At 36.0% G+C, this 25,422-nt stretch overlaps 1 protein-coding gene across 3 annotated transcripts in view; it reads right to left on the bottom strand.

Annotated features, from left to right (window-relative positions):
- Nucleotides 1–25,422, bottom strand: part of WDR17 (WD repeat domain 17) — a 107,505-nt gene that overhangs the window by 61,604 nt on the left and 20,479 nt on the right. For 2 of the 3 annotated variants that reach the window (XM_034647692.1, XM_019808950.2), the window contains exons 2-3: nucleotides 18,123–18,245; nucleotides 6,461–6,589 (exon numbers count right to left, since the gene is read on the bottom strand). In XM_034647692.1, the coding sequence (XP_034503583.1) occupies nucleotides 6,461–6,589; nucleotides 18,123–18,188 (195 nt within the window). In that variant the 5' untranslated portion in view covers nucleotides 18,189–18,245. The remainder of the gene's footprint in view (nucleotides 1–6,460; nucleotides 6,590–18,122; nucleotides 18,246–25,422) is intronic. The other variant, XM_019808951.2, reaches the window with a different exon arrangement.

The raw sequence follows: 25,422 nt of genomic DNA, 5'->3' as shown, positions 1-25,422 counted from the left end.
CCTCATAAGTGATGATGAGTAGGAAAAAAAGCAGTTTTTAAAAAAATAAGAGAATTAAAATTTAACAATAATTTTAAAGCAAGTAAAACTAAATGTACATTTAAATATGCATAATAATTCAGAGTTTATTATATTTTCTCTAGCTATAATTATGAGGAAAAAACCCTTGGTTTTGGAATATTTTTCTGTAATTTTTCAATTAGATTTAAATGAAAAAATTTAGGCTAAGGAAGTAAACTATTGGGACTACACCAAATTAAAAAGCTTTTTCACAGTGAAGGAAACCATCACAAAATGACAAGGCAATCTATGGAATGGGAGAAGACATTTGTAAATGATATATCCAATAAGGAGTTAATATTACAAAATGTATAAAGAACTTATAAAACTGAACTTATAAAGCTTATAAAACTGAACTGAAAAAACAAATAATCTGATTAAAAATGAGCAGAGGACCTAAACAGACATTTTCCAAAGAAAATGTACACATGGCCAACATCAGTCAACATCACTCATCAGCAGGGAAGTGCAAATCGAAACCACAGTGAGATATCACCTTATACCTGTCAGAATGGCTCAAATAAAAAACACAAGAAATAACAAGTGTTGGTGAGAATGTGGAGAAAAAGGACTGCTGGTGGGAATGTAAATTGGGACAGCCACCCATAGAACCGTATGGAAGTACCTCAAAATAGTGAAAATAGAAATATCACATAATCTAGTAATTCCACTATTGGGTATTTACCCAAAGAAAATGAAAACACTAATTTGAAAAGATATGTGCACCCTTATTTTTTTATTGTAGCATTATTTACAATAGCCAAGATACGTAAACAACTCAAGGGTCCATCGATAAATGCATAAAGAAGATGCAGTGTGTGTGTGTGTGTGTATGTGTGTGTGTGTGTGTGTGTATGATGGAATATTACCCAGTCATAAAAAGAATGAAATGTTGCCATTTGTGACAACATGGTTGGAGGTAGAAGGAACCATGCTAAGTGAAATAAGTCAGACAGAGCAAGACAAATATCATATCATTTCACTTACATGTGGAATCTAAAAATCAAAAGAAACAACAAACAGAAAACCAGACTCTTAACTACAGAGAACAAAGTGGCAGTTGCCAGGGAGGAGGTGGGTGGGAGGAAGGGTGAAATAGATAAAGGGGGTGAAGAGGTACAAACTTCCGTTATAAAATAAGTAATTCATGGAGATGAAAAGTACAGCGCAGGGAATATAGACATTAATACTGTAAAAACACTGTATGGTAACAGATGTTGTGACACTTAATGTCACGACCATGAGTAATGCAGAGAATGGCTGAATCGGTATGTTGTGCAGCTGAAAGTAATATAATACTGAATGTTAACTATATTTCAATAAAAAAATTGGATTAAATAAACCGACTGCTCATTATTACATTATTAAGATGTCTAAAGTCTGCAGAGCAGTATCACTGACCCATTTTCTGTTACTGCTTTTTGGATAGGGCATTACGTTGTGCTCTTGTATGTGAGGGGAAAAAAGAAATAGCCTAATTTTCCCATTTCCTTTGTAAATGTGCCATTAATAAGTGAATTTTTCTTTCTAACATTTTCAACATGTTTGAGATTGTACAGTATATGCCATTTTGTTGTACCTGACTTTTCCTTTTAATAATGAACCTTTCACAGTATTATCGAAGAGTGTTTCAAATCATTATTATATTAGCTATTTATTACACCATTCTTTCTTCAACCACATACTTGCAGTAAAATCCTAACTGTAACACGGCCTTCAATGCCCTACATCATGAACCTCTGCCGTTTGCAAGGCTTGTTTGGTATAGCATTCTTGCTTGTCTGCTCTGACCTCCTTGTTTCTCTATTACAGCAAAATTATTTCTGCTTTAAAGCTTTGTTTGCTGTTCCCTTGGCCTTGAATGCTCTCCCCATCGATTTGCTCATGGTTATTCATTCTTTCCTGTCCAGGTCTCAGGTCAAAAATGCCTCTTTACAAAGTTATTTTCTGAGCCCAATACCGAAATAAATTTATACACCCACCTCTACCCCAAAACCTGTCCCATACTCTATCATTTTTTAAAAATTGAGATATGATTGACATATATTAGTTTCAAGTATACAACATAATGATTTGATATTTGCCTATATTGTTAAATGATCATCACATAAGCCTACTTAATAATCACCACGAGCAGTTATAATTTTTTTTCTTGTGGTAAATTTTAAGATCTACTCTCTGAGCAACTTTCAAATACACAATGCAGTGTTATTAACTACGGTCAACATGCTCTACATTGCATCCTCATGACTTACTTAGTTTATAACTGGAAGTTTGTACCTTTTGACTCCCTTCACCCACTTCACCCCCATCCTACCCCCACCTCCGGCACCCACCAATTTATTCTGTTTCTGTGAGTTCAGTTTTATTTTGTTTTGTTTTTGTTTTAGATTCCACATATACGTGAGATCACACAGTATTTGTCTCTCTCTGACATACTTCACTTAGCATAATGCCCTCGAGGCCCATCCGTGTTGTAGCAAGTAGCAAGGTTTCCTTCTTTTTATGGCTAAACAGTATTCCATTGTATGCATACATCTACCACATTTTCGTTATCCGTTCATCTGTCAGTGGGCCCTGGGGTTGCTTCCATGTCTCGGCTATGCTGCAGTGAAAATGGGATTGCATGTATCTTTTCAAATTAGTGTTTTCATTTCCTTCACATAAACACCCAGACACAGAATTGCTAGATCATATGGTAGTTCTGTTTCTAATTTTTTGAGAAACCTCCACAGAGTTTTCCATAGCGGTTACACCAATTTACTTTCCCATCAACAGTGCACGAGGGTTCCATTTTCTCCACATCCTCCCCAATATTTGTTATTCCTTGTCTTTCTGAAAATAGCCATCCTAACAGGTGTGAGGTAATATTTCAGTGTGGTTTTGATTTGCATTTCCCTGGTGATGAGTGATGTTGAGATTTCTTTTCATGTGTCTGTTGGCCATCTGCAGGTCTTCTTTGGAAAAATGTCTACTCATATCCTCTGCCTATTTTTTAATCAGATCACTTGTTTAATTCGCTATTGCGTCGTATGAGTTCTTCATATATTTCGGATATAACCCCTTATCAGATATATGATATGCAAATATTTTCTCCCATTCAGTGGGCTGTCTTTGCATTTTGTTGATGTTTTCCTTTGCTGTGCAAAAGGATTTTAGTTTGATGTAGTCCCACTTGTTTATTTTTGTTTTTGTTGCCTTTGTTTTTGGTGTCAATGACTCTAACATATTATCTGCTTTTATATCCTCTGTAGAACACATTTTTTCCTGAAATATTTATTTATTTATTTATTTATTTAGTGCCATCTCCCTACCCAGTCCTTACTAAAAATATAAATTCAGTGAGAAGAATTAGCCTGATTTGTTCAGTTTCATTCCTAGTGCCTCGTGATCTTTGGCCAATAGAAGAGATTCAGTTAATATTGAAAAAATGAGCCATTATGCTATTGTTTAGCATTTAAGCAACTTTTAACTTTTGCTATCACAAATAATACTGTAGCGAACATCTTTGTATATAAAATTTTGACTAATGACCTAATTATTTCCTAAGGTTTTCCCTTCTATAATTTTTATATCTCTTACTACTTGAACTTCAGCTATTCCTGAACAACTTCCGAGGAAAATATTATTAAAGAGAACCTAGTACCAGTGGCGTTTTCATCCGAATAGTACAGGTGTTATAATAATCTTAAGTTGGCCTGTTTAAATATATAAGTACATTTTCTATACATTTAGGAATAGGTTTGTAAGTTTTAAGTTATTCAGTGATTTAAGTTATCTTTGGTAAATACTGTGAATGTGTCTTATGTATCTAATAGAAAAACTGCTAAATAATTTAGAAATTCAGTAAGAGTCTATAAGTACAACAAATATATGAAGAAGCTATGTTGCATATCAATGATCTTCACTGGCTTTACTATACAAAGTATCTAAGTAGTATCGTAAGCACAATACAGAATACTTATGGGGATTAATTTATTAATACATTCCTATTATATTTACAATTCACTATTATGAGTCTATACCATTACATTGAGTTGGACCATAAATTATTTTTAGAGTAGTTAATATATTATTGCATCACAATTCAATGGTCAAGGAAAAAATTCTTATGGCATTTACAAGTATCATTTAATAGTTCAGGCAGATCTGATAATACTTTGGCATCATTATACAGACTGTGACAGATTCTGTACATTGACCCTAGGAATGATTTAATAAATATTCCCTTTGAAAATAATTATAATATTTTATATTTATGTAGTATAATTTTCGAAGCACTTCAATTTAGACAATGACATTTAAAAGAGTACTGATTAATATAAGTTAATGTTAATGTCACCATTTAATATAAATGTATTTTCTATTTGCATCCTTGGAAACGAGTTTTTACATTGAACTCTGTAATGAACTGTCATCTGAGTTTGTTTGTTTTAATTTCTAAATCAGGGTGATTTTTAGTTTGCTTCAGTCCTCAATGACATATACATTTTCTTCATAAGTTTTTTATACTAATAATTTTAGCTCAATCTTCCTATTCAAGTCATAAAACGTCATCATAAAACTTAAGACATATGCGAACATGAAAAAAATTAAGTTCTGCCTTCATCCACTCTCTGACTGTCCTAACTCCTTGGAGGAATAGTTTACCTTGACTGATACATTCTTCTTCTCTAAAAGGAAATAAGACGAGAAGTTAGGGACTTAAGACTAAGGAAGAAATTTTGTAGGAGACCTTTGGGAGTGAGAAGCTTATGGGGACAGGCAAAGTGTAAAGGAGGCGGATGGGAAGAAAAAGAAGGCAATTAGCAGGCTTGCTGCTGTCTTCCCTATGGGGCAATGGGAAGTGAAAAAAATGTGAATTAGACTGAAACTCAGTTTGATTGCTGGCTGTTTCTACAATCTTGAGTAATGGACTGCATAAAATCTAACTTGATATGGTGGAAAATTAATTGGTTTATAGATTAATGCTATTATTTCTTACATTTTCAATAAACTACACTATTAGCAATTAAAAGGATTTTTATTCCAGTATAATGCAATATTTTTTTTCACTCATAACTGAAATTAGTTTGTATTTCAAAACAACAAAAAATATATCATTCAAAAAATATTTAATGAGTCTCTTAAATTCCAGAGAGTACAGAATAACTTGAGAAATTCAAAGGTGAGGAAGACTGACTCTGGTAAAGGGAAGCAGGCAGAGAGGCAGCCCATTTTATAAGGTCCTTTCCCAACAGGAAAGGGGAAAAAGCAGAATATGGAAAAGAGTTTATACACTTGAGCTGAGATTTGAAAGATGAGAAGACATTCTCTAAACAGGCAACACAGGCAAATGGAAAAATTAATGTAAGCAAAGGCAAGATATAAGAGAGTCTGAGATGTTTTGGAAAATACAATTAGCTTGGTCTGCCCAGGGCACAAGGTGAGAGGAGATGGAGAAAGAAACATTGCAAACAATGTCACACTATGAAGTTTGGATGTTAATACGAAGGAATGAGGAGCAGCTGAAGATTGAAAATTGCAGATTTGCATTACAGATGATTGATTACACTGATGTATAAATAGAGTCAAAGTAGAAGTGAAGAGGATAGTAAGAGACTATTAGGATAGTTTAGGTGAGAAGGATATAAAGGTACAAAATGCTAGGATCTCTCCTGGTTACCTGCAGCATAGGAGGTGAGAAGAGGTCAGCCAAAGAGAGCCAACCCTCACATCTGTGATTCAGATGAGTGGTTAGCTGCTCACAGTGAAATACTGACTCCACGTTTGAGGAGAAAGATTGGCCTAGATTTAAGATGTTTATGGCACCCCTATCTGGGGCAATTCCGAAGGCCATTGGCTCTATAGATTGGGAACTGATGAGAGATGTCTGAATGGAGTTCAGACATGAAAAAAAAGGAGTTATAAAGGTTTGTATCTCAAGAATATCTCAAAATATTTTATATCTGCACTGTTTTTAATATAATGGTCTCTAATGGATGACCCACATTCTTCAACTGAAGATTTTCTCATATGAAATGCTACTGAGCAAGGTCTGAAACAAATGAATAAATGAATTCAAACTATTTATGTGGAAATAAATTTTAAAAGCATTAGATTCTAATTGCTCACCACGCATAAATTGGAAGCTTTTAAGTCTTGAGGAAATTCTTTCTGATGAACAACACATAAAGGTTTATGAAATCAACTAAGATTTTTCTAATAATTTGAAACTATGATATAAGCATTTTCTAAAAGCTTGAATTGTAAAACCAATAAAATATAAACAGCAACAAAATATCAATATCAATTAAATCACAGTACTAAGCCTTTTCTATAACAGAGATTTTAAGATATGTATTAAATACTAACTTTAACTGATAAAATTAGAAATCAAAAGGCATCCGTAGTACTTTACCTGGTAAATATAGATGGCTAGGGTGGCACAGTATGCAAACCTGTCTCCACTGGCAGCACACACATCTTTGTTCCACGGCTGACATCCGGCGGCCAGCAGTCCCACTTGCCTGACCTGGGACATGTTTGCCTTGAAAACCAAATTTGGAGAAATAGCAGTCATTTTTATTATTCAGTAAACTTAATGATTTTATAGCTATCTTCATCAATCCTTATCTTTATGCCCTGAAAAAAATTTCTACGAGGACTATTAATCGCAATGTATACTTTCAGAGAACAAGAGTTGAAATCCCCAAATGTCTAGAGACATCAAGGCAGGTAGTTCAAATTTGAAAAGCAAGAAATTAGAAAATGATCAGTGACAAATAACACCTGGCCAAGGACTGGGAATCCTAGAGGAGTGATGGGGACTACGGTGAAACGGAAGGTGCCTATTCTATCTAAAGGGCTCTAGTGCCACTGGAGAAAGCCCTCCCTCCTCTGTTGCCAGATTCATGAAACTTCCCAGAGAAATGGAAGTATCTAGATTTTTGTGTAAAATCTACCAATTTTTAAATACTGGCAATTCATTCAAGGCAGCAAATTCAAGTGTAAAACACTGTGAGCCAGTATTGGGAGGACTGTGGCCTCTGCCAGGAACATCACTGTCTTTAGAGTGACTCAGTATCTTCGCACAAACTATCTGCGGTACACAGGGTAGGTATGTAAGCTGCACTAACAAGATTGTTCATTGTGAAGATGGGACAGAAGGAAGCTGGAAACCACTGGTTACAAAATGCTGATGTGACTGGGTAGAGGATGGTGGAGCAAACAGCCCTGGAGACACAGAATCTGTCTGGCTGGGACTCAGCAAGCAGGGATGGAGATCCAGCTCCAAGCCACAGAGAGCATGAGCTGGACTAGACGCATGCGTCTGTTCCTTCTATCTCAAAGAAACCCTACCATTCCTCTCCGTTCAAGGGATTCTGTGAATCTATGTGTAAACTTTAAACTCAATTCTTCTAGGATGCTGGAGAAAAAGAAACCAAGAGTGAGGCCGTTTATAAGTCTATGATCATATTGAAAACACAGATACAGGGAAAACACTAAAGCAAAAACAAAAACAAAAAAACTATTCTGAGTATTACCCTACATAGTCACCTCATGAATGGCATTCAAGAATAGATTAATTGACCAAAACAAACTTTTTCAAGGCAGAATCCAGACCATTATTCGATTATCTTTTCTAATACAGTAAAAAATATTGGTCTAGAAATGAGGACTCTTAACAATGTTCACTTATACTGCAAAGTTATACCATGCAAATATCAATTTTTCACTGTCAATTTCATATCTGATTAAAATGAGGAAAAATAAAAATAGCAATTATAACCTTAAAATATTTTTGAAAAATTAAGTAAATACCTGGCAGATATAATAAATTTGGTTCACAATGACTAACATATCCAAAAGTCAATTTTTAATCACTATTTTGTTTATGCTGCTCAAAAGTTTCATATAATTTTAGTAGCAAAATGTTATTGCCTTAACACAATATGTAAAATATTGCCTTAACACAATATGTGCATATCACACATATGCAACACTAACGCATAAATATATATGTATATATCTGACCTATGACTCAAGTCTAATAGGTACCTGTTCAGTGTATCCCCAGGAACCCTCCACCTCACTTGCCTCCTCTCTCTCTATCCTGCCACCTAGCGGTTTAGAACAAGCTGCTCTCAACCAAGGAGAGTTGACGCTGTCGTTGAAAAATAAAGCAGGGTCTCTGTATCATCTGCTTCCTCTTCAGTATCAGTGGAATCATGTACTGACCATAACCCTGTATTTCTCCTTTATTTTAATGCTCAGCAATTAGTAATTTCTAGTCAGTTACGCTATCTCCCATTTATTTATGAAGTTACTTTCTTCTTCATATCCTTTCTATTTCATATTTCCACCTTCTAGAAAAGATCTCTTCTACTTTCCTCTTTCTTCCCCAAATCTATCTTCATCCCATTAAATCCCCTTATCTAAGTGGAACTAGTTTTTTTTTTAAAGTAAAAAATTATTTGAAGTGAAAAATTCCATGATAACCATGCTTCATTCAGTCCTTGAGTGCTTAACTATAAAAATCTGCTTTCCTCCTCCCTTGGCACCCGTATTTCCTCAAGCACCAGCATTCCTGTCAAAGGTTTAAAAATATATGTATTTTTCTACACTAGTAATGTTACAACACTACTTTTCATTGAAAATATATTACTATTTCAACCACACTGTGAATCAAATAGGCTTTTGGAGTTTATATTTGGGGTCTATGATTACTATTAATAATGTTTGTGTGTAAGTAAAAATGGTTTCTTATTTATGTTTAAGCAAATTTTGAGTTTATATCTGGAAAAGAAACATAGGAGAAAGATTTAAACAGGTAAAATGGAATCACTTTTAAAATTTTCACTTTCTGCTGTTTTTTAAAACTTTTTTAAACTTAATAAACTGTTTTTAGAGCAGTGCTAGTTTCACAGCAAAACTGAGTAAAAATTAGAGTTCCCATTCACTCCCTGTCCCCGGGTACACACAACCTCCCCCACTATCGATACCTCCCATCAGACTGGTACATTTGTTACAATGATGAACCAACACTGACACATCATCGTCACCCAGAGTCCATAGTTTGCATTAGGCTTCACTCTTGGTGTTATTCATTCCATGGGTTTTGACAAATGTAGGACATGTATCCACCATCTTAGATTGTATAGAATAGATAACACTGCCCTAAAAATCCTCTCTGTTCCGCCTATTGATCTCTCCTGTTCTCAATAACCCATAGCAACCACGGATATTGTTATACTCTCCATAGTTTTGCCTTTTCCAGAATGTCATATTGTAATTACACAGTGTGCAACCTTTTCAAATTGGCTTTTTTAACTTAGTAATATGCATTTAAGTTTCCTCCATGTATTTTCATGGCCTGGTAGCTCATCTCTTTTTAGCAATGAAAAATATTCTCTTTTCTGAATATACCACTGTTCATGTATCCATTCACCTATTGAGGGACATCTTGGTTGTTTCCAAGTTTTAACAGTTCTGAAGAAAGCTGCTATAAACATTCATGCACAGGTTTTTGTGTAAACATAAGTTTTCAATTCATTTAGGTAAATAACAATGAGTGCAAAAGGAAGTGATTGCTCGATCCTGGTAGGAATATGTTTATTTTATAAGAAATGATCAAACTGTCTTCCAAAGTGGCTGTACCATTTGCATTCCCACCAGAAATCAATGAGAGTTCCCGCTGTTTCCCATCCTCACCAGCCTTTGCTGTTGTCAGTGTTTTGGATAGGCCATTCTAATAGAGACACAGGAGTAACTCACTGCTGTTTTAATTCGCAATTCCGTGTGTCAGACATCTTTTCATACTTACAGGCCATCTATCTTCTTCAGTGAAGGGTCTGTTCAAGTCTTTTAATTTGCTAGAATGGCTCAAGAACTCAGAGAAACATTTTACTTACCGGATTACTGGTTTATTAAAAGAGGATATAACTCAGGAACGGCCAGATAGAAGAGATGCGTAAGGCAAGGGATAAGGGAAGAGTCAACGAGATTCTGTCCTCTCAGAGTGGGCCACATGTTCCTCAACTGGAGAGCCCTCTGAACCCCTTCCTTTTGTGTTTCGTGGAGGCTTCATTATACAGGCATGACTGATTCTATCACTGGCCATTGGCAATCTTTCACCCTCCAGCCCCTCTTCCCTCCCTGAAGGTCAAGGGGTAGGACTAAAAGTTCCCACTCTAATCCTAGGTTGGCTCCAGCCAGTGATGAGCCCGGTCCTTAGGCGCTTTCTAAAAGTCACCTCCTTAGCATAACAAAAGACACATTTATGGCCCTCAACACTTGAGAAATTGGGTCATCTAAATGACCAAACATATATTTCTTACAAATCACAGTATCATAAAATGTAATTATTGATTCAATTTCTTTAAGATGTAAGCCTATTCACATTGTATATTTCTTCTGTGAGGTTTGGTAAATTATGTCTTTAAAGAATTGGTGCATTTCATCTAGGTTACCAAATTTTGGGGTATGGAATTGATGTAGTATTCCTGTATCATCCTTCTCATATCCATAGGTTATGTTGCGATATCCCCTTTCATTTTTGGTATTAGTAATATGTTCCCTTTTCTCTTTTCTTCTTAATTAGTCTAGCTAAGTGCTTATAGAGTTTACTGATCTTTTCAAAGAAGCAGCTTTTAGTTTTGTTGATTTTCTATTTTTGATTTCATTGATTTCTGACCTAAATTTTTATTATTTCTGTTTTTCTCCTTACTTTGGATTTAATTTGCTCTTCTTTTTCTAGTTTCCCAAGGAAGAAGCTTAGATGATTAATTTTAGATCTTCCTTCCTTTGTAATATATGCATTAAATGCTATAAATTTCTTCTAGGCACTGTTTTTGCTGCATCCTATAAATTATGTTGCTGTATTTTCAATTTCATTTAGTTCAAAATGCTTTTCAATTTCTCTTAGGAATTTTTCTTTGATCCATGTGTTATTTAGAAGACTGTTGTTTAGTCTCTAAGTATTTGGGGATTTTCAAGTTATATTTCTGTTGTTGATTTCTAGTTGAATTCTGCTGATGTCTGAGAGCAGACCTTGTATTATTTCTTTACTTTCAAGTGGTTGAGATGTGTTTTATGGCCCAAAATAAGGTCTGTCTAGGTGAATGTTCCATGTGAGCTTGAGAAGAATGTGCAACCTGCTGTGGTTGGGGGAAGTATTCTATAGGCGCAAATTAGACACAGTTGGTTGAGGATGCTATGCAGTTCAACTTGGTTCTTACTGATTGTCTGGTAGGTCTGTTCTATCTGACAGAGTAGTAAAGTCTCCAACTATAATAGTGTCCTCATCTACTTCTTGCATTTTTATCAATTTTTGCCTCAGGGATGACAATGTTCTGCTATTAGGCACAGACACATTAAGTACTGTTCTGTCTTTTTGGAGTACTGAGCCTCTTATCACTATGCAATGTTCCTCTTTACCCGTTCTGAATTCTGCTCTGTCTGAAATTAACATAGCTACACCCACTTCTTTTAATTAGTGTTAGCATGGTATATCTTTCTTCATCCCTTTACTCTTAATCTATATATGTTTTTACATTTAATCTGAGTTCCTTGTCGACAATGTATAGTTGGGTCTCTGTCTTTTTATTAGTGCATTAGATCACTGATGTTCAAAGTAATTATTGATATGCCTTGGATTAGTATCTACCCTATTTTTATTGTCTCAATTTGTTCCTGTTTTTGTCTACCACACTTTTTCTTTTTTTGTGGTTTCAACTGAGCACTTTATATGATTCAATTTTTTCTTCTTTCTTAGCCTATCAATTATGTCTCATTTAAAATTTTTGTGTGTGTGATTGTCTCAGACTTTGTAATGTACATTTATGACTAATCCAAGTGTACTTCCAGATAACACCATATCACTTCTCAGGTACTGTGGCCACCTTATAATAACAAAATATCCCTAATTCCTCTTCCCAACCCTTGCATCATTTCTGTCATTCATTTCACTTATACACAAGCAACACAGCATATATATGTACATATGTGAGTATGTATGTGTATGTGTATAAAAGCATACATAATCAAATACATTGTTGCATTTTTATTTTGAACAAACTGTTATTTGTTAATAAGATCAATTAAGAATAAGAAAAATGGAAGTTTTTTGGGGGCACCTGGGTGGCTCAGCCATTAAGCGTCTGCCTTCGGATCAGGTCATGACCCCAGGATCCTGGGATCGAGCCCCACATCGGGCTCCCTTATCGGCGGGAAGCCTGCTTCTCCCTCTCACACTCCCCCTGCTTGTGTTCCCTCTCTCACTGACTCTCTCTGTCAAATACATAAATAAAATCTAAAAATAAACAAATAAATTTTATGTTTACTTATTCATTCTCCAATACTTTTCCTTTGTTTATGCAGATCTGAGCTTCTGACCTATATCACTTACCTTCTCTGAAGAACTTCTCCTAACATTTGATGCAAGGCAGGTCTACTGACAATAAATTCCCAAATTTTTTTTGTCTGAGAAAGTCTTTATCTCTCCTTCGCTCATGAAAGATAATTTCACAGAGTATGGATTTCTTGGCTGGTATTTAATTTCTCTGAACACTCTAAATATTTCAGTCATTCTCTTCTTTTTTTCATGGTTTGTGAGAATTTGAATGTAATTCTTATCCTTGCTTCTCTGGTTTTTTTCAAGATTTTCCGTCTCTCTTTTTTTAATTTTTTTTTTACTTTGCAGTTTGAATATGATTTGCCTAGGTACAGTTTTGTTGTTTTTGTTTTTGCATGTATCATGTTGCGTATTTCCTGGGCTTCCTGGATCTGCATTGCTGTCTGACATTAATTTGGGGAAATTCTAAGTCATTATTGCTTCAACTGTTGCTTTTACTCTTTTCTTCTTGTTCTGGTATTTCCCATATGTGTATGGTACACCTTTTTAGTTGTCCCACAGCTCTTGGAGATTCTGTTTTTTATTTCCCCATTCTTTTTTCTCTTTTCTTTTCAGATTTGGAAGTCCGCACTGTCATATCCTCAAGCTAAGAAATTCTTTCCTCAGCCATATCGAGTCTACTAATGAGCTCACTATCGATATTCTTCATTTGCTAGTGTTTCTGGTCTCTAGCATTTCTTTTTGATTCTTCTTAGAATTTCCATCTCTTTGGTTAAATTATCTATCTGTTCTTGTATGTTGTCTACTTTTTTTTTTATTAAAGTCCTTAGTATATTAATCATAGTTCCTTCAAATTCTTGGTCTGATAATTCCAACATTCCTGCCATATTTGACTCTTGTTCTGATGTTCTTTATTCTCTTTAAACTGTGCTTTTTTTGCCTTTTAATATGCCCTGTAATCTTTCCTTGAGAGGAGAACATGATATACTGGGTAAAAGGAACTGTAGTAAACTGACCTTCAGTAATAGGATGGTAAGTTGTGGCAGGAGAGGAAGTATACCATAGTCCTATGATTAGGTCTCTGTCTTTTGGTGAGTCTACGCCTGTGGAATGTGAATTTCACCAGTGATTCTTGGGGGATTTTTTATCCCTTAGGTGGGACATGATGGGTACAGTGGGCTGAAGTTAGTTATTTCCCTTGCCCACATAGGTTAGGCTCTGAAATAACCAGCAGGTTAGGTTCTGGTAAGACAATTTCTCCTAAAAATAGCCTTGCTAAGAAAAAAATGCCATGATATATTTCAAAGTGATTCCTTTTCTTCTGTGCCCGCCATAAGCATGAAGGGATTTGCCCTGATCTTCACTTTGAGGACCTGGTAGAGATCCTGGAGGTTAAGCACACAAGCCTGGGGCCCTCCCTGGAGTTTTTAACTCTCAGACTTGGGACTGAGCCTCCAGCAATTCATCAATTATAGTTCAGGTTTTCCTACTGTGGCTCTGGTTCCCACAGAGGTTTCAGCTGGAGGTCTCTGCTCCAGTAGGTTGTGAATTTCTGCAACTGCCTGTCCGTCTCTCCAACTGTGGAAGAGGCAATTCGCCTCATGACCTCACTTCCCTTAGAGATCTAAGAAGAAAGCTGATTTTTCAGTTTGCTCAGCTTTTTACCATTTTAGGCCGGAGTGAAGACTTCTAAGCTCCTTACCTGCCAGACTAGAAACTCAAAGTCCCGGGGCGCCTGGGTGGCACAGCGGTTAAGCGTCTGCCTTCGGCTCAGGGCGTGATCCCAGCGTTATGGGATCGAGCCCCACATCAGGCTCTTCTGCTATGAGCCTGCTTCCTCCTCTCCCACTCTCCCTGCTTGTGTTCCCTCTCTCACTGGCTGTCTCTATCTCTGTCAAATAAATATAAAATCTTAAAAAAAAAAAAAGAAACTCAAAGTCCCTCTGCTAACTATTTATTAAAAATAAATAAGTTACTTCAAAATCCATTTTGTCAATTCTTTTTACTTTAATTATCAGTATATCTTGATTTGCTACTTTTCTTAATTTACTATTTTTTAACTTCCAAATTTAGAGAATATAAAAATTTCAATATTGTCATATGATTTGATATGACCTGGTTTCTAAGCAGCTTTCGCAAGTCTTACAATCTAACAACTAATTCCTTTCTAAATTCAGAGTTGAATAACTTGTCCAAATCAGCCATTAAAATAATAAGCAGGATAAAAAAAAATGACAACTTACTGTAAAACTCTATGATTTTGAATAAAATTTGAAAAAATTATACATCATTAAATATATGAATACTATTGCATTTATAAATCTTAATTATGTATTTAAATGGGCACTATTAGGGCTCCTGGGTGGCTCAGTCAGTGAAGCATCTACCCTTGGCTCAGGTCATGATCTCAGGGTCCTGGGATGGAGCCCTGCATCGGGATTCCTGCTCAGCGGGGAGTCTGCTTCTCCCTCTGCCTCTCCCCCATTCATGCTCGCTCTCTCTCTCTCTCTCTGGAAAAAATAAATAAATAAAATCTTTTAAAAAAATAAAAAAATAAAAATAAATAAAAAATAAATGGGTAGTATTTGAAACTTCCACATTATTTTTCAAAGTATTATTAAAATACATGTAATATGATATAACTTTTATTAAGTGATATCTATAATTGCTAAGGAGATAAAAAGAAATGTCCAGAAGCTTTTGTTATCTTTGTAGTCAGCACAAATGGTTACATAATTAATGATTCTGCCGTACTGAAAATGGAAAATGTTCAACTGCAAGTCCATTCCAAAATATATACCTTTTTTAAAACATAAATCCTAAAAAAAAAAAAAAGTCACATATTTAGGTAAATAAATATATGTTGGGGCGCCTGGGTGGCACAGCGGTTAAGCGTCTGCCTTCGGCTCAGGGCGTGATCCCGGCGTTATGGGATCGAGCCCCACGTCAGGTTCCTCTGCTATGAGCCTGCTTCTTCCTCTCCCACTCCCCCTGCTTGTGTTCCCCCTCTCGCTGGCTGTCTCTGTCTCTGTCGAATAAATAAAATCTTTAAAAAAAAAAAATGTTAACTGAATGTAACAGTTAATTATAGATTTCAGATAAATATTAAGTATTCTTTTCTACCCTTACGTTAGAATAGGTTTCATTTTTATGTGAATGACTTACGAATTTCCATGTTCATTCTAAAGATTTGTTGCTTTGGAAAATATTACCTTTCTGGCCCAGAAACAACATGCACACTTTAAGGATGAAGTACTAAACCCTCTGGTACGCTGAATAATGGAGATTTATAAAGGCTTCGGGAAGAAAGTCTCAGCATTGTGTCACCCCACATGTAAGTGACTGTGTCAGTAGCCTGGCAACAGCCTACTTGCAAAGATAATGTTCATTTAACCTAAATTCAATTTTTTGTTTCAATCTCACATGAAATACAACACATACATTACTATTACAGTACAGATGCTCTAAACATTAAGTATATAAATGTAAAAAAAAGTGGTAAGAGTATATTTATACTAGATTTATTAATATTAAAGTTCACTTTTGAATAAGCAAGAGTATGTTGATATGAAATAATCATAATGAACTTTAAAACATGGCTAGAGTTACAACACTACCAAAAATAAAATTATTAAACAAAGTTAAAATCAAGTTCATATATACGTGTATGTGTATCTGTAGAAATATATACATATGCCATAAATATTAATTATATCAAAATTAATTCTATCATAATTTTGCGCTAAAGATCAAACTCACACTTGCATGTAATTTTTCAATCATCATATTTCTAAATTACAATTTTAACTAAAAAATCCAACTTAGCTTTTCCTGTGAACATCTAAAGAAATACTCTATTCCCACCAGCAGTGTAAGGGGGTTCCCCTTTTTCTGCATCCTTGCCAACATCTGTTATATTCTGTGTTACTGTTCTACTTCATGTAAAAGGTAATAACCTCACAGCCATACTTTCATTCATCCCATATGGTCCTCTGTACTATTATAAAATATGTTGTTTCCATGTACATTCTAAACCTCACACTACAATGTTGTAATTTTGCTTCTAAATAAATAAGGAGAAAAAAATTCTATTGAAAAATTTGCTATGCTGAATGCTGATTATGTAGGATATATAAGCACATGCACACCATCTGAATAATAAGCTGGACTTTAAGAGGAAATTAAAGTCCATATGCATGTGCCAATTTTCATTATTTAGAATAGGATCTTTCATTCTCATCTAAGTCTACATAAGAACTGACCAAAACTTGAGCCAGAAGCAGCTCAAACTCATGAAGATGACAATATGGTAATTTCAGGGTTGAACTGTTTCTATATATAAGAACAGCTACCCTTGTAATAGATCTCAGAGCCAGGAGCTCATTTATAAAGGCCAATGGTAGTATTAAAGGGCAGACGGGGCTTACGATGGAGAAAAAAGATTTTGAATCCTCATCATCTCTATGAACTACCCTAATGTCACTAAAAAAAGGAACAGCCAATTTTAGTAAAAAGCATTCTAGCAAGTTAAGACTACCATCCCTATGCCCTCCCATTGAGAAATATACTGACTACACTTGAAAAAAACACCCTCTAGTTCAACATCAAAAACGCGCTTATTATTACATTTAAAATGCACACACACAATACAAACAAAGGGTGTGTGTGCGTCCAGTGGGACTTCTTAAACTCATAAGCCGAGGTACTTCCATCATGTAGGAATAAGACTGAAATTCAGAATGACAAGCCACCCACTGATTCTCAACCTGTTTTCTGAAGAATGCCTTCGCACCTACAACATGAGGGTATTCTCCAGCTATTAACTGGCAGAGATGTTTATTGGCTTGTTTTAGAGCTGAAAAAAAATCTGAAGAAAAGCCCAAAAGGCAGGAGGTTTTAAACTGCTGAGGAATGACAATTAAAAAGATAGCTAAAAGAAAATAATATACTGAGAAAATGTCTTTCATGGACGCGTGGAGGAGGGACCCTGAGGAAGTAAGGTGGAAGGGAAAAGCCACGCTTCCTATCTTTGGAATCTTATGCCCTCCAACAATGACAGGGAGGAAAGCTGGTAAAACCACAGGAAGATACTCTCGCTTTTTTTGTTCCACTCATTAATAAAAAGAAAAATCCAGGCTGTGTAAGAAAAATAAATCCCCAAAGCACCTTCATTTAAATGATTAAGAAATCTTCCATTAAAAAGGGAAAAATAATCAAAAAGACATTGTATTATTTTACACTAAATCCATTTTGATTAGATAAAATTTTAAATAGCAGTTTTTTACGACTGTAATAATAGATCAGAATAGCTATTTTCAAAATACTATGCAAAAGTTGCCATGGTAACAATGCAAATCATTCGAAACATAATTAATTGCCTAAAAATTCATCAGATAGAACATGGCACTCTTCTTCAGAAAATTTTTGCATTTTCTTTTACAATATTAATATAATATATACACTATCATACGCATCTTCTATGTCATTAAATGTTTTTCTGTATGTAAAATGACTATTAAAAGTATTATTGTTTTCATACATTAATCTCATTTAAAAGAATTCTACTTTATATTTAAAGCCTGAAGACAACCTAAAAACATTAAGAATTAATGTGAAACAAGGACAGAAATGACCGCAACATAAATGACAAAGAAATACAGCCGCATGAGTAGTAAAGCAGAAAATGAAACCCACAGAAAATCATAAACACAACATAAATATATCTTACTCTTTGTAGTCCTTCATACCAATCATCTTGCTCAAACCAATTTGAAATGTAAGTCATCCAAGCCATAGTATGTTTCTACTTTAATCAAGGCAATTGGAAACTCGGCATCAGAATAGTCGGCACCTAAAGTAACAATAATGCGTTTCAACCAAACAGCTATACCAAAATCTGCCTTGTGGAATGTGGTTCAGTACAAGAAGCTAGAAGCGCACAAACATTTCAGCTGAAACAGTTTCAATAATTTACAAATAATGCTTTCTGTAAAAATAATGCTAAAGCAGAAAATGTAAGCCTATACTCGAATAGGAAAGAAAAACCAAATAATCATTATGTTGTTGTAGAGTACCAGCAAATGCTTTATCAAATATTAGGCTTTCAGTTTTCATTCTAAAAAAAACATATTTGATTCAACTGTTGCAAGAAATAGGCAAATTATATCTAAAAGTTACCAAGTTCCAAATAAGGAATCCAGAGAAACCACAAAGCAATGGGAAGCAGAAAAGTTCTATTTTCAACCTTTGCAGTTGGAGATAAAGCCAGAAGAAAGCTTCTAGGTTAAAAAGCGTACAATGACAAAGCCAAGTCTTTATTTCTATTTGTTTCCATCTCTATACTTAAGAGTTAAATCATTTCACAGTTAACTGCTAACTACCTAAGGGCCTCAAAAAGTTTGGAGACTGCATACCACTTAATAGAGGGCTAATATGTTCAACAGAGAATCAAAAGCACATGAATTTGGCTTCTTTTTCATTTTACTCACTTCTGGAAGATACTATTTACTAGCCATGCTAAATAAGAGATTTCTTGGTATACTGGAGAATACGTGGACTTCAAAATACCCTCTGTAAAGTTCACGTGCTTCACCCAACATATAGCAGCACATTCTGACGGATCTTTTCCTCAGCAAACTCATCAAACCATTATATCTCAGTGGAGAAAAAAGGAAAGAAGAGAGGGAGTTGGGGGGGCAGAAAGAAAAAGAAAACATTTGAGTAATTTGAGTGTTTCATTCTTCATAGCCTATAAAGTAAGATAGCATTTGTTCTGGTATAAAAAAGGTACACTTCTATGACACATGGTAAACATCACCATGGCTGCTTGAAAACAGCCTTATCTCTAAAAATTTATCAGATGGAACATGGCATTCTTCTCCAGACTAATTCCTCTCCCTTTTTTTCTAGAAATATTTTCAAATATCTTCTTGAAGCCTCAGGTCAAAATGCTTGGGAATAGGCTCTCACTTTCATAGGAAGTTGTAGGACGGATATAACCTCTAGTTTAATTTATTTCTTGATGACTTGCTGATTGGACCCTTTCAACCACCTCTGAACATTCTTGACTTTCTCCTGCATTCCCCATTTCAGGGACTATAATTATACTCTGGACAGTAACCTGAGATAAAAACAGTAAGCTGTCTCTGACTCTTTCATCACCTTCCCCTCCCTGTTCCACTATATTTGATCACCAAGTCTTATCAAGCTCTCTTTAAACTATTTCTTCAAAAGGCCCTTCTCTCCATTTCTAATGTCAATGTTTTAGCAAAACCCCTCATCATGTCTTGTATGAACTAATACAATAGTTTACTCACTCCTATCCCTGCTTGCACTACAATTCCTAAACATGTTTTATACCATCATCCCTTTATTCATGTTAGTTTCTAAATGCTTTTGCCTGAGCTGTCCTTTCTGCTCTTGCTGTGAATAATGAGATCTGTCACATTTATGGTCTTCTAAGACACAAGTTAAAAATCCTCCTTCTTTGAAGACTTTCTCAAATGCACCAAATCCCTCATCTGTTTGCCTTTATTTACATATTTGCAAGTATTAGATAGTGATTATTTGTGTAGATACAAATTGTGAGTTCCCCAAGGCAAAGGAACTTGCCTTGTTCATCTTTGTACAGAAGATACAAAATGTTCAGTGAATTGACACAGCCCTAGAAGTCTGTCAACTAATGGCAGTTCACATGAAGTAAACTTACATATTTCTGAAACTTGGAAAGGGTCTAAAGAAAAGTATCCAAGTGACAGGTAATATACTCACCAACAAATGAAATGGGACTACTATTCAATTCCTTATAGGGAAATGGTTAACCAAATCATTTAAGACATTTTTTAAGCATAACATTAAATGCCAACTTGAATTGGTAAAATTATTTTAGAATCAAACCAGGTGCAAGTATATTTATTATACCAATTTAAATACAATGTAGTTAAAATGAATACCTTGTTCCTAGGGCACACAATAGTTCAATGCCTTACTTTGTGATATTTTTCCATGAACACTATTTACCATATTTATAAGAATTAAGAAAAGTAAAATATTTCACATCATGTAATCCCAGATGAAACACTATCTTGCATAAGGATACATATTCCTGATGGTAGTCAGGTGTTTTGATGATCTGAGAGTGAATAGAATCTGGTTCATTTAGTGTAAGAACAACTAACAGTTTTTAACTCTCACATCTGTTTGATGGGTTAGGACAGCCAGGAGTGTAGAGCTAAAACCTGTAGCTGACCTCAGAGGGGAAGTATGTCATGATCACTGAGCAGAAACTCAGACAGGAAGAAGACAGTATGGTGGCATTTAGTACACAGATTTACATCCGTGCATTAGTCCATGGGTCTAATTGACTAACTATTGCTAAAATCCCAACTTTAACTTAATTCAGAGTCAGAAAATTCATACTACCTCTTATGACCAGTGATGGAAGTAAATGACAGTAATCAACGGGTAAATGTCATGTTAAAGAAAATATTGAGAATGAAGTAAAATGTTGTGTATTGTCACAAAAGTTCCTGTAAGCATTCATATTCAAATGCACGAGTAACCTTAAGTTTGATTATTGGTTCTTTTTCATATTCCTCCCTGTATCTCTATGTTTGCCATGACCCCATCATGGGCAGACTGTATACCACTGCCTACTGCTTTGGACTGGCCCTATGACCTGTTTTTCTCAGAGATATGTGGGAAGAAGTCAGAGTATTTCAGTTCCAAGCTCTGGCTAAAGGGCGTATTTCCACCCATAGCCTTGTGCCTCAGCCATCAACATGTGAAGAACATCTCATGGCTACCCTGCTGTCCAAGAAGGATGAGAGACATAAGAAGTAGAGCTGCCACAGACAAATCACAGATCTAAGCAAGAAGCAGAAACACTCAGCCAAACCAGACCTATTGTAAAACCCTGGTGTTACACTTGTGAGCACAATAAATGTTTAACGTTGTATTTCGCTGAGTTTAGGAGTTGTTTGTAACAAAGTATTTTCGTTGCAATAGCTAACTGATACATTACCTCTTGAGTACAGGACTATAGGCAATCTCCATGGAGATTAGTTGATCAAATCAATATTCTCACCTTACCTACATGAGGAAATTGGGGTCTAATGACTTTAGGAAAGAAGCAAGATTTACAGAGTTATGCCTATGTCCTTAGCAAAACAGTTTTAAAAGACAGGATTTTTTTGAAATGAACTAAATATAGCAAGATATTTATATAAGGAATCTGAGCTAACACGTTCTTTTTCAAACTCTAACGATCATTGAAGAACAGTTGAGTTTTTCTTTTCATAAGGGAAAAGTAATCAGCACATTTTATGTGATCCATTCCTGTGCATGTGATGTTTCCATTTTGCTATGACTCTCCCTTGTTTAGAAGTGCTTTGTAATTCTTTGTGTTAGAACAGTTAGGACCATCTAGGGGATAGAGCAATTTTAAGTTTTAAAGTAGGGTCCTGCTCTCATTCTGAGAAGCTGGTCGTATCTGCCAGTCATCAACATTCTACTATAAAAATGGGGATTAAAATCAAGACACATGTCGGCAGTCCCTGGTCTAGAAATGAAGTACGAGAAGGTCTCTGGTTGTGATTTTATGTGAATCTAATTGTACCACATTCTGAAATGTTTATTTCTGCTTTCTTCTGCCTAACTTGATAATGTTCTCATTTACTTGTGCCTGTTTAAAACCCTAAAAGAGTAAAATGACATGTTCTGCCGACCCTAATGTTGGGCTCCATAATGTCTGTTCTGATTCTACATTTAGATTTTTCCATCCAGTTTTACCTGCTATCTCAGACCAAGATACTGGCTTCATCCTCTGAAATTTTGTTTGTAGGCGATCTTTTCTGTACTAAATCATCCCCTCCAAGTTATGTCCTCTTACCTACTGTACTAGCTACAGTTCCTACACTTTCTTAGTCAGCCCCCGTCTCGGCTGTCTTATGAGACAGCAATTATATTTTAAGTTTCCTAACAAACTAAGTAAACGTGAAAAAAGCAGAGGCCATTGCTTATTCAATCAAACAGGGTAGAATGAAGTATAAAATAAATGGCATTGCTCACAATTATCCTCTTTCATCTGCCTATATCTGTCCTGTCTAAAGTCATGGTAAATTAGGGGAGAGGACAGGGGTTGGGAAGGAGACTCAGGACGTGCACACGGGCCTCATGCTAAAGATGCCGTACAAGATGACAGAGATCTGAGGCCCTCTGTCTGCTCACCCTTACTATGAACAGAGACTCCTCTTGAGGGATCAGTTAGTAGAGGGCGGATGACAAAGGCATTACATCATATAATCTGGGGGAGCTGTCCATCCCAACTGGATTAAAACTCTACATAAAAATGTCAAGAGGAAGTCTGAGTTAGAGAGCAGATACAAAGTTTACCCAAGTGTGCTTTGAATCTTAGGAATGCCTCTATATATTTAAAAGACTGCTACTTACAAAATCTTGGCTTCCAGCAATGGCAGACAAGTGTGTACATACATACACAAACACACACACATTTATATACTTCCATACATACCGTGTGTGTATACACACGTCTCCAATTCTTCTACCAAGGACAACTAAAAATGCTAGGTAAGAACATGTAAAATCTCAAACTAAACAAAAAGCCCCAAGAGAAGTCCAAGGGGATAGCCAGACACTTTTTCTTTGGTGGTAGTGGCGGGATGAAGGGGACAGCAGGGAATGCTACTTTCTCCCCAGTAAGATCTGCCTATAAAAGTCGTAGCTAAAATACTGAAAAGTTATGAAGAGTTTCAGTAATCTCATAGGGCCTGAGGGAAAAAAATTGGAGTTCAGATGCTGCCAAAGAAAGATGTGATCTAATTTTGGCGTCCTTTCAGTGAGAACTACCTGGGTCTACATCTTAAGACTAAGAATGAAATAGAGTTAGACCATCCCTTAAAAGACTTAGGCTCAGCTTCAAATAAATTCAATGACTGGATTCTGCTGATCTTCCCTACCCTACTACTTTCTAAAAGCAAAAGTATATATTCTCTATGGAGGAAGATAACATTAAATTGTCAGGTTGGAAAGCAGTCAAGAAAATTCCAAAGCATAACAGGCCCCTCTCTGAAGAGAGAGGACACACTAATAGTTTCACCTTTGACGAGGCATGGGAGAAAGAGGTGACTGTCACAAAAGCAGGTAAGAAAAATCAGATAAAATGGTAATTAATTCCCAAAGGCCAATGTGAACTACAGCATCAGTTTAGAATAACTAGATGCAAGCTGAGTTTGCACTCAGTTGTAAGATCTTCTCCACAGGCCTCAATTGGGTGCTTAGGAGAAAGACTGGGGGCAAATCAGGCATCGTCCCTCTCAGTTGCTCAGATATGCAGGAAGCAATTGGCTGTAGACAGCTGACAAGCACAAAACACTGTATACATCCATGAATCCTTCTCTCATATGAAAGGAATCCTCCAACTACTAGGAAAGAGAAAACAAACACCCTCACTGCCAGGGACAATGGGGGAAGAGAAAAATCAAACCATATCTGCCTCCAGAAAGAGACAGAAAATCCTCCTTCCTGACCCCAGGTACTTCTGGGAGAAGGGAAGAAGCAAAAGCTATCTGTCCCTGGGAGGTGGGCAGGAAGGCATCTCAGGCTCCCATCCTGTACCAAAACAAAGCACAGATCTGTTTGGGGAGGTGCAAAAAAATGGTCTCCTACTCAACACCCACCATGAATACAAAGCGCAGTTTGGCTGCCACAGAAAAGGGTTGGGGAAGACCCAAATCTCCCCTAAGAACCAGATTCCCCCAAACTGGGAGAAAAAAACTGTAAAACAGTCACGCACTGGGATACTACACAGTATTATTAAAATGAAGTATGCACAACAAAATGGATAAACCCTACAACGGAATAATAATTGAAAGTCAAACATGAAAGGATACATATTGCATGATTCCATTTATAAAAAGCTTAAACACAAGCAAAGCTAATCTATAATGTTAGAAGTTATGAGACAATTTTCTTCAGGCAAGGAAGTACAGACAGGATGGAGCCATGAGGGGGATTTCTAGAAAGCTTACAATGTTTCTTTTAGGCTAATGATGCTAATGAGCACATTTTGCTGGTACAAAACACTAAACTGCACATTTCTGCTGTCAGGTATATAATCTAAATTTAAAAAATTACACACTAAGCATCCACAGCAGTGCTTTCCAATACTAACAAAATTAAAAGGGGAAAAACCTGAAATGAACTCGTCCACATATAGATATCGTATAATTGGATTATATTTCCTAATTTCACTTGGACACTTTACTTTATTTCTTAGAGTTTTCAGCCTCACTTGCCACTCCCAGGCATCATATTTTGAGACACATTAGCTTAAGTCTCTCTCTCTGAGATACAGCATTAATGCCCCTTTATTCCACCGAGTATTTTTTTTTCCTGTTTGGAATCTGTTTTATTTATTCCAATAAAATGGTAAGAAATTAAGAATAAGATGGAGATATAAACCTTAATAATTTGTGATTATACTTTNCCAGCAGTCAGGCTTCCAAAGCAGGAGGGTTGAAGCCACAATGAGAAGACATTGGTCAGCCGTCCAGGTGCCTCCAGTGGCAGCCACAGAAAGCAGTCGGGAGGCGCAGGCATGTCTGGACGCGGACCCAGCTTTGGAGAGGGGGCCTGAACTCCAAGCATTCTATTTGGAGAGGCTCTAGAAAGTTATGGAGCTCTGGGGAACCAGCCTGGGGCCACTCATAGCCCACTCAGTGCAAGTGTTGTCTTTAGGTGCCTCTAATTCCCTTTTAAGGAGGAATTTTTGGTTTGTTTGTTTGTTTGTTTGTTTGTTTTTAGTTATTATAATAATATTTTTATTATATTATGTTAGTCACCATACAGTACATCCCTGGTTTTCGATGTAAAGTTTGATGATTCATTACTTGCGTATAACACCCAGTGCACCATGCAATACGTGCCCTCCTTACTACCCATCACCAGTCTATCCCATTCCCCCACCCCCTCCCCTCTGAAGCCCTCAGTTTGTTTCTCAGAGTCCATAG

This window comes from Ailuropoda melanoleuca, chromosome 18 (assembly GCF_002007445.2).
Source record: "Ailuropoda melanoleuca isolate Jingjing chromosome 18, ASM200744v2, whole genome shotgun sequence".
Lineage (NCBI taxonomy): Eukaryota > Metazoa > Chordata > Mammalia > Carnivora > Ursidae > Ailuropoda > Ailuropoda melanoleuca.
The sequence above is the reverse complement of the archived record's forward strand: the minus strand, read 5'-3'. Positions and strand labels throughout refer to the sequence as shown.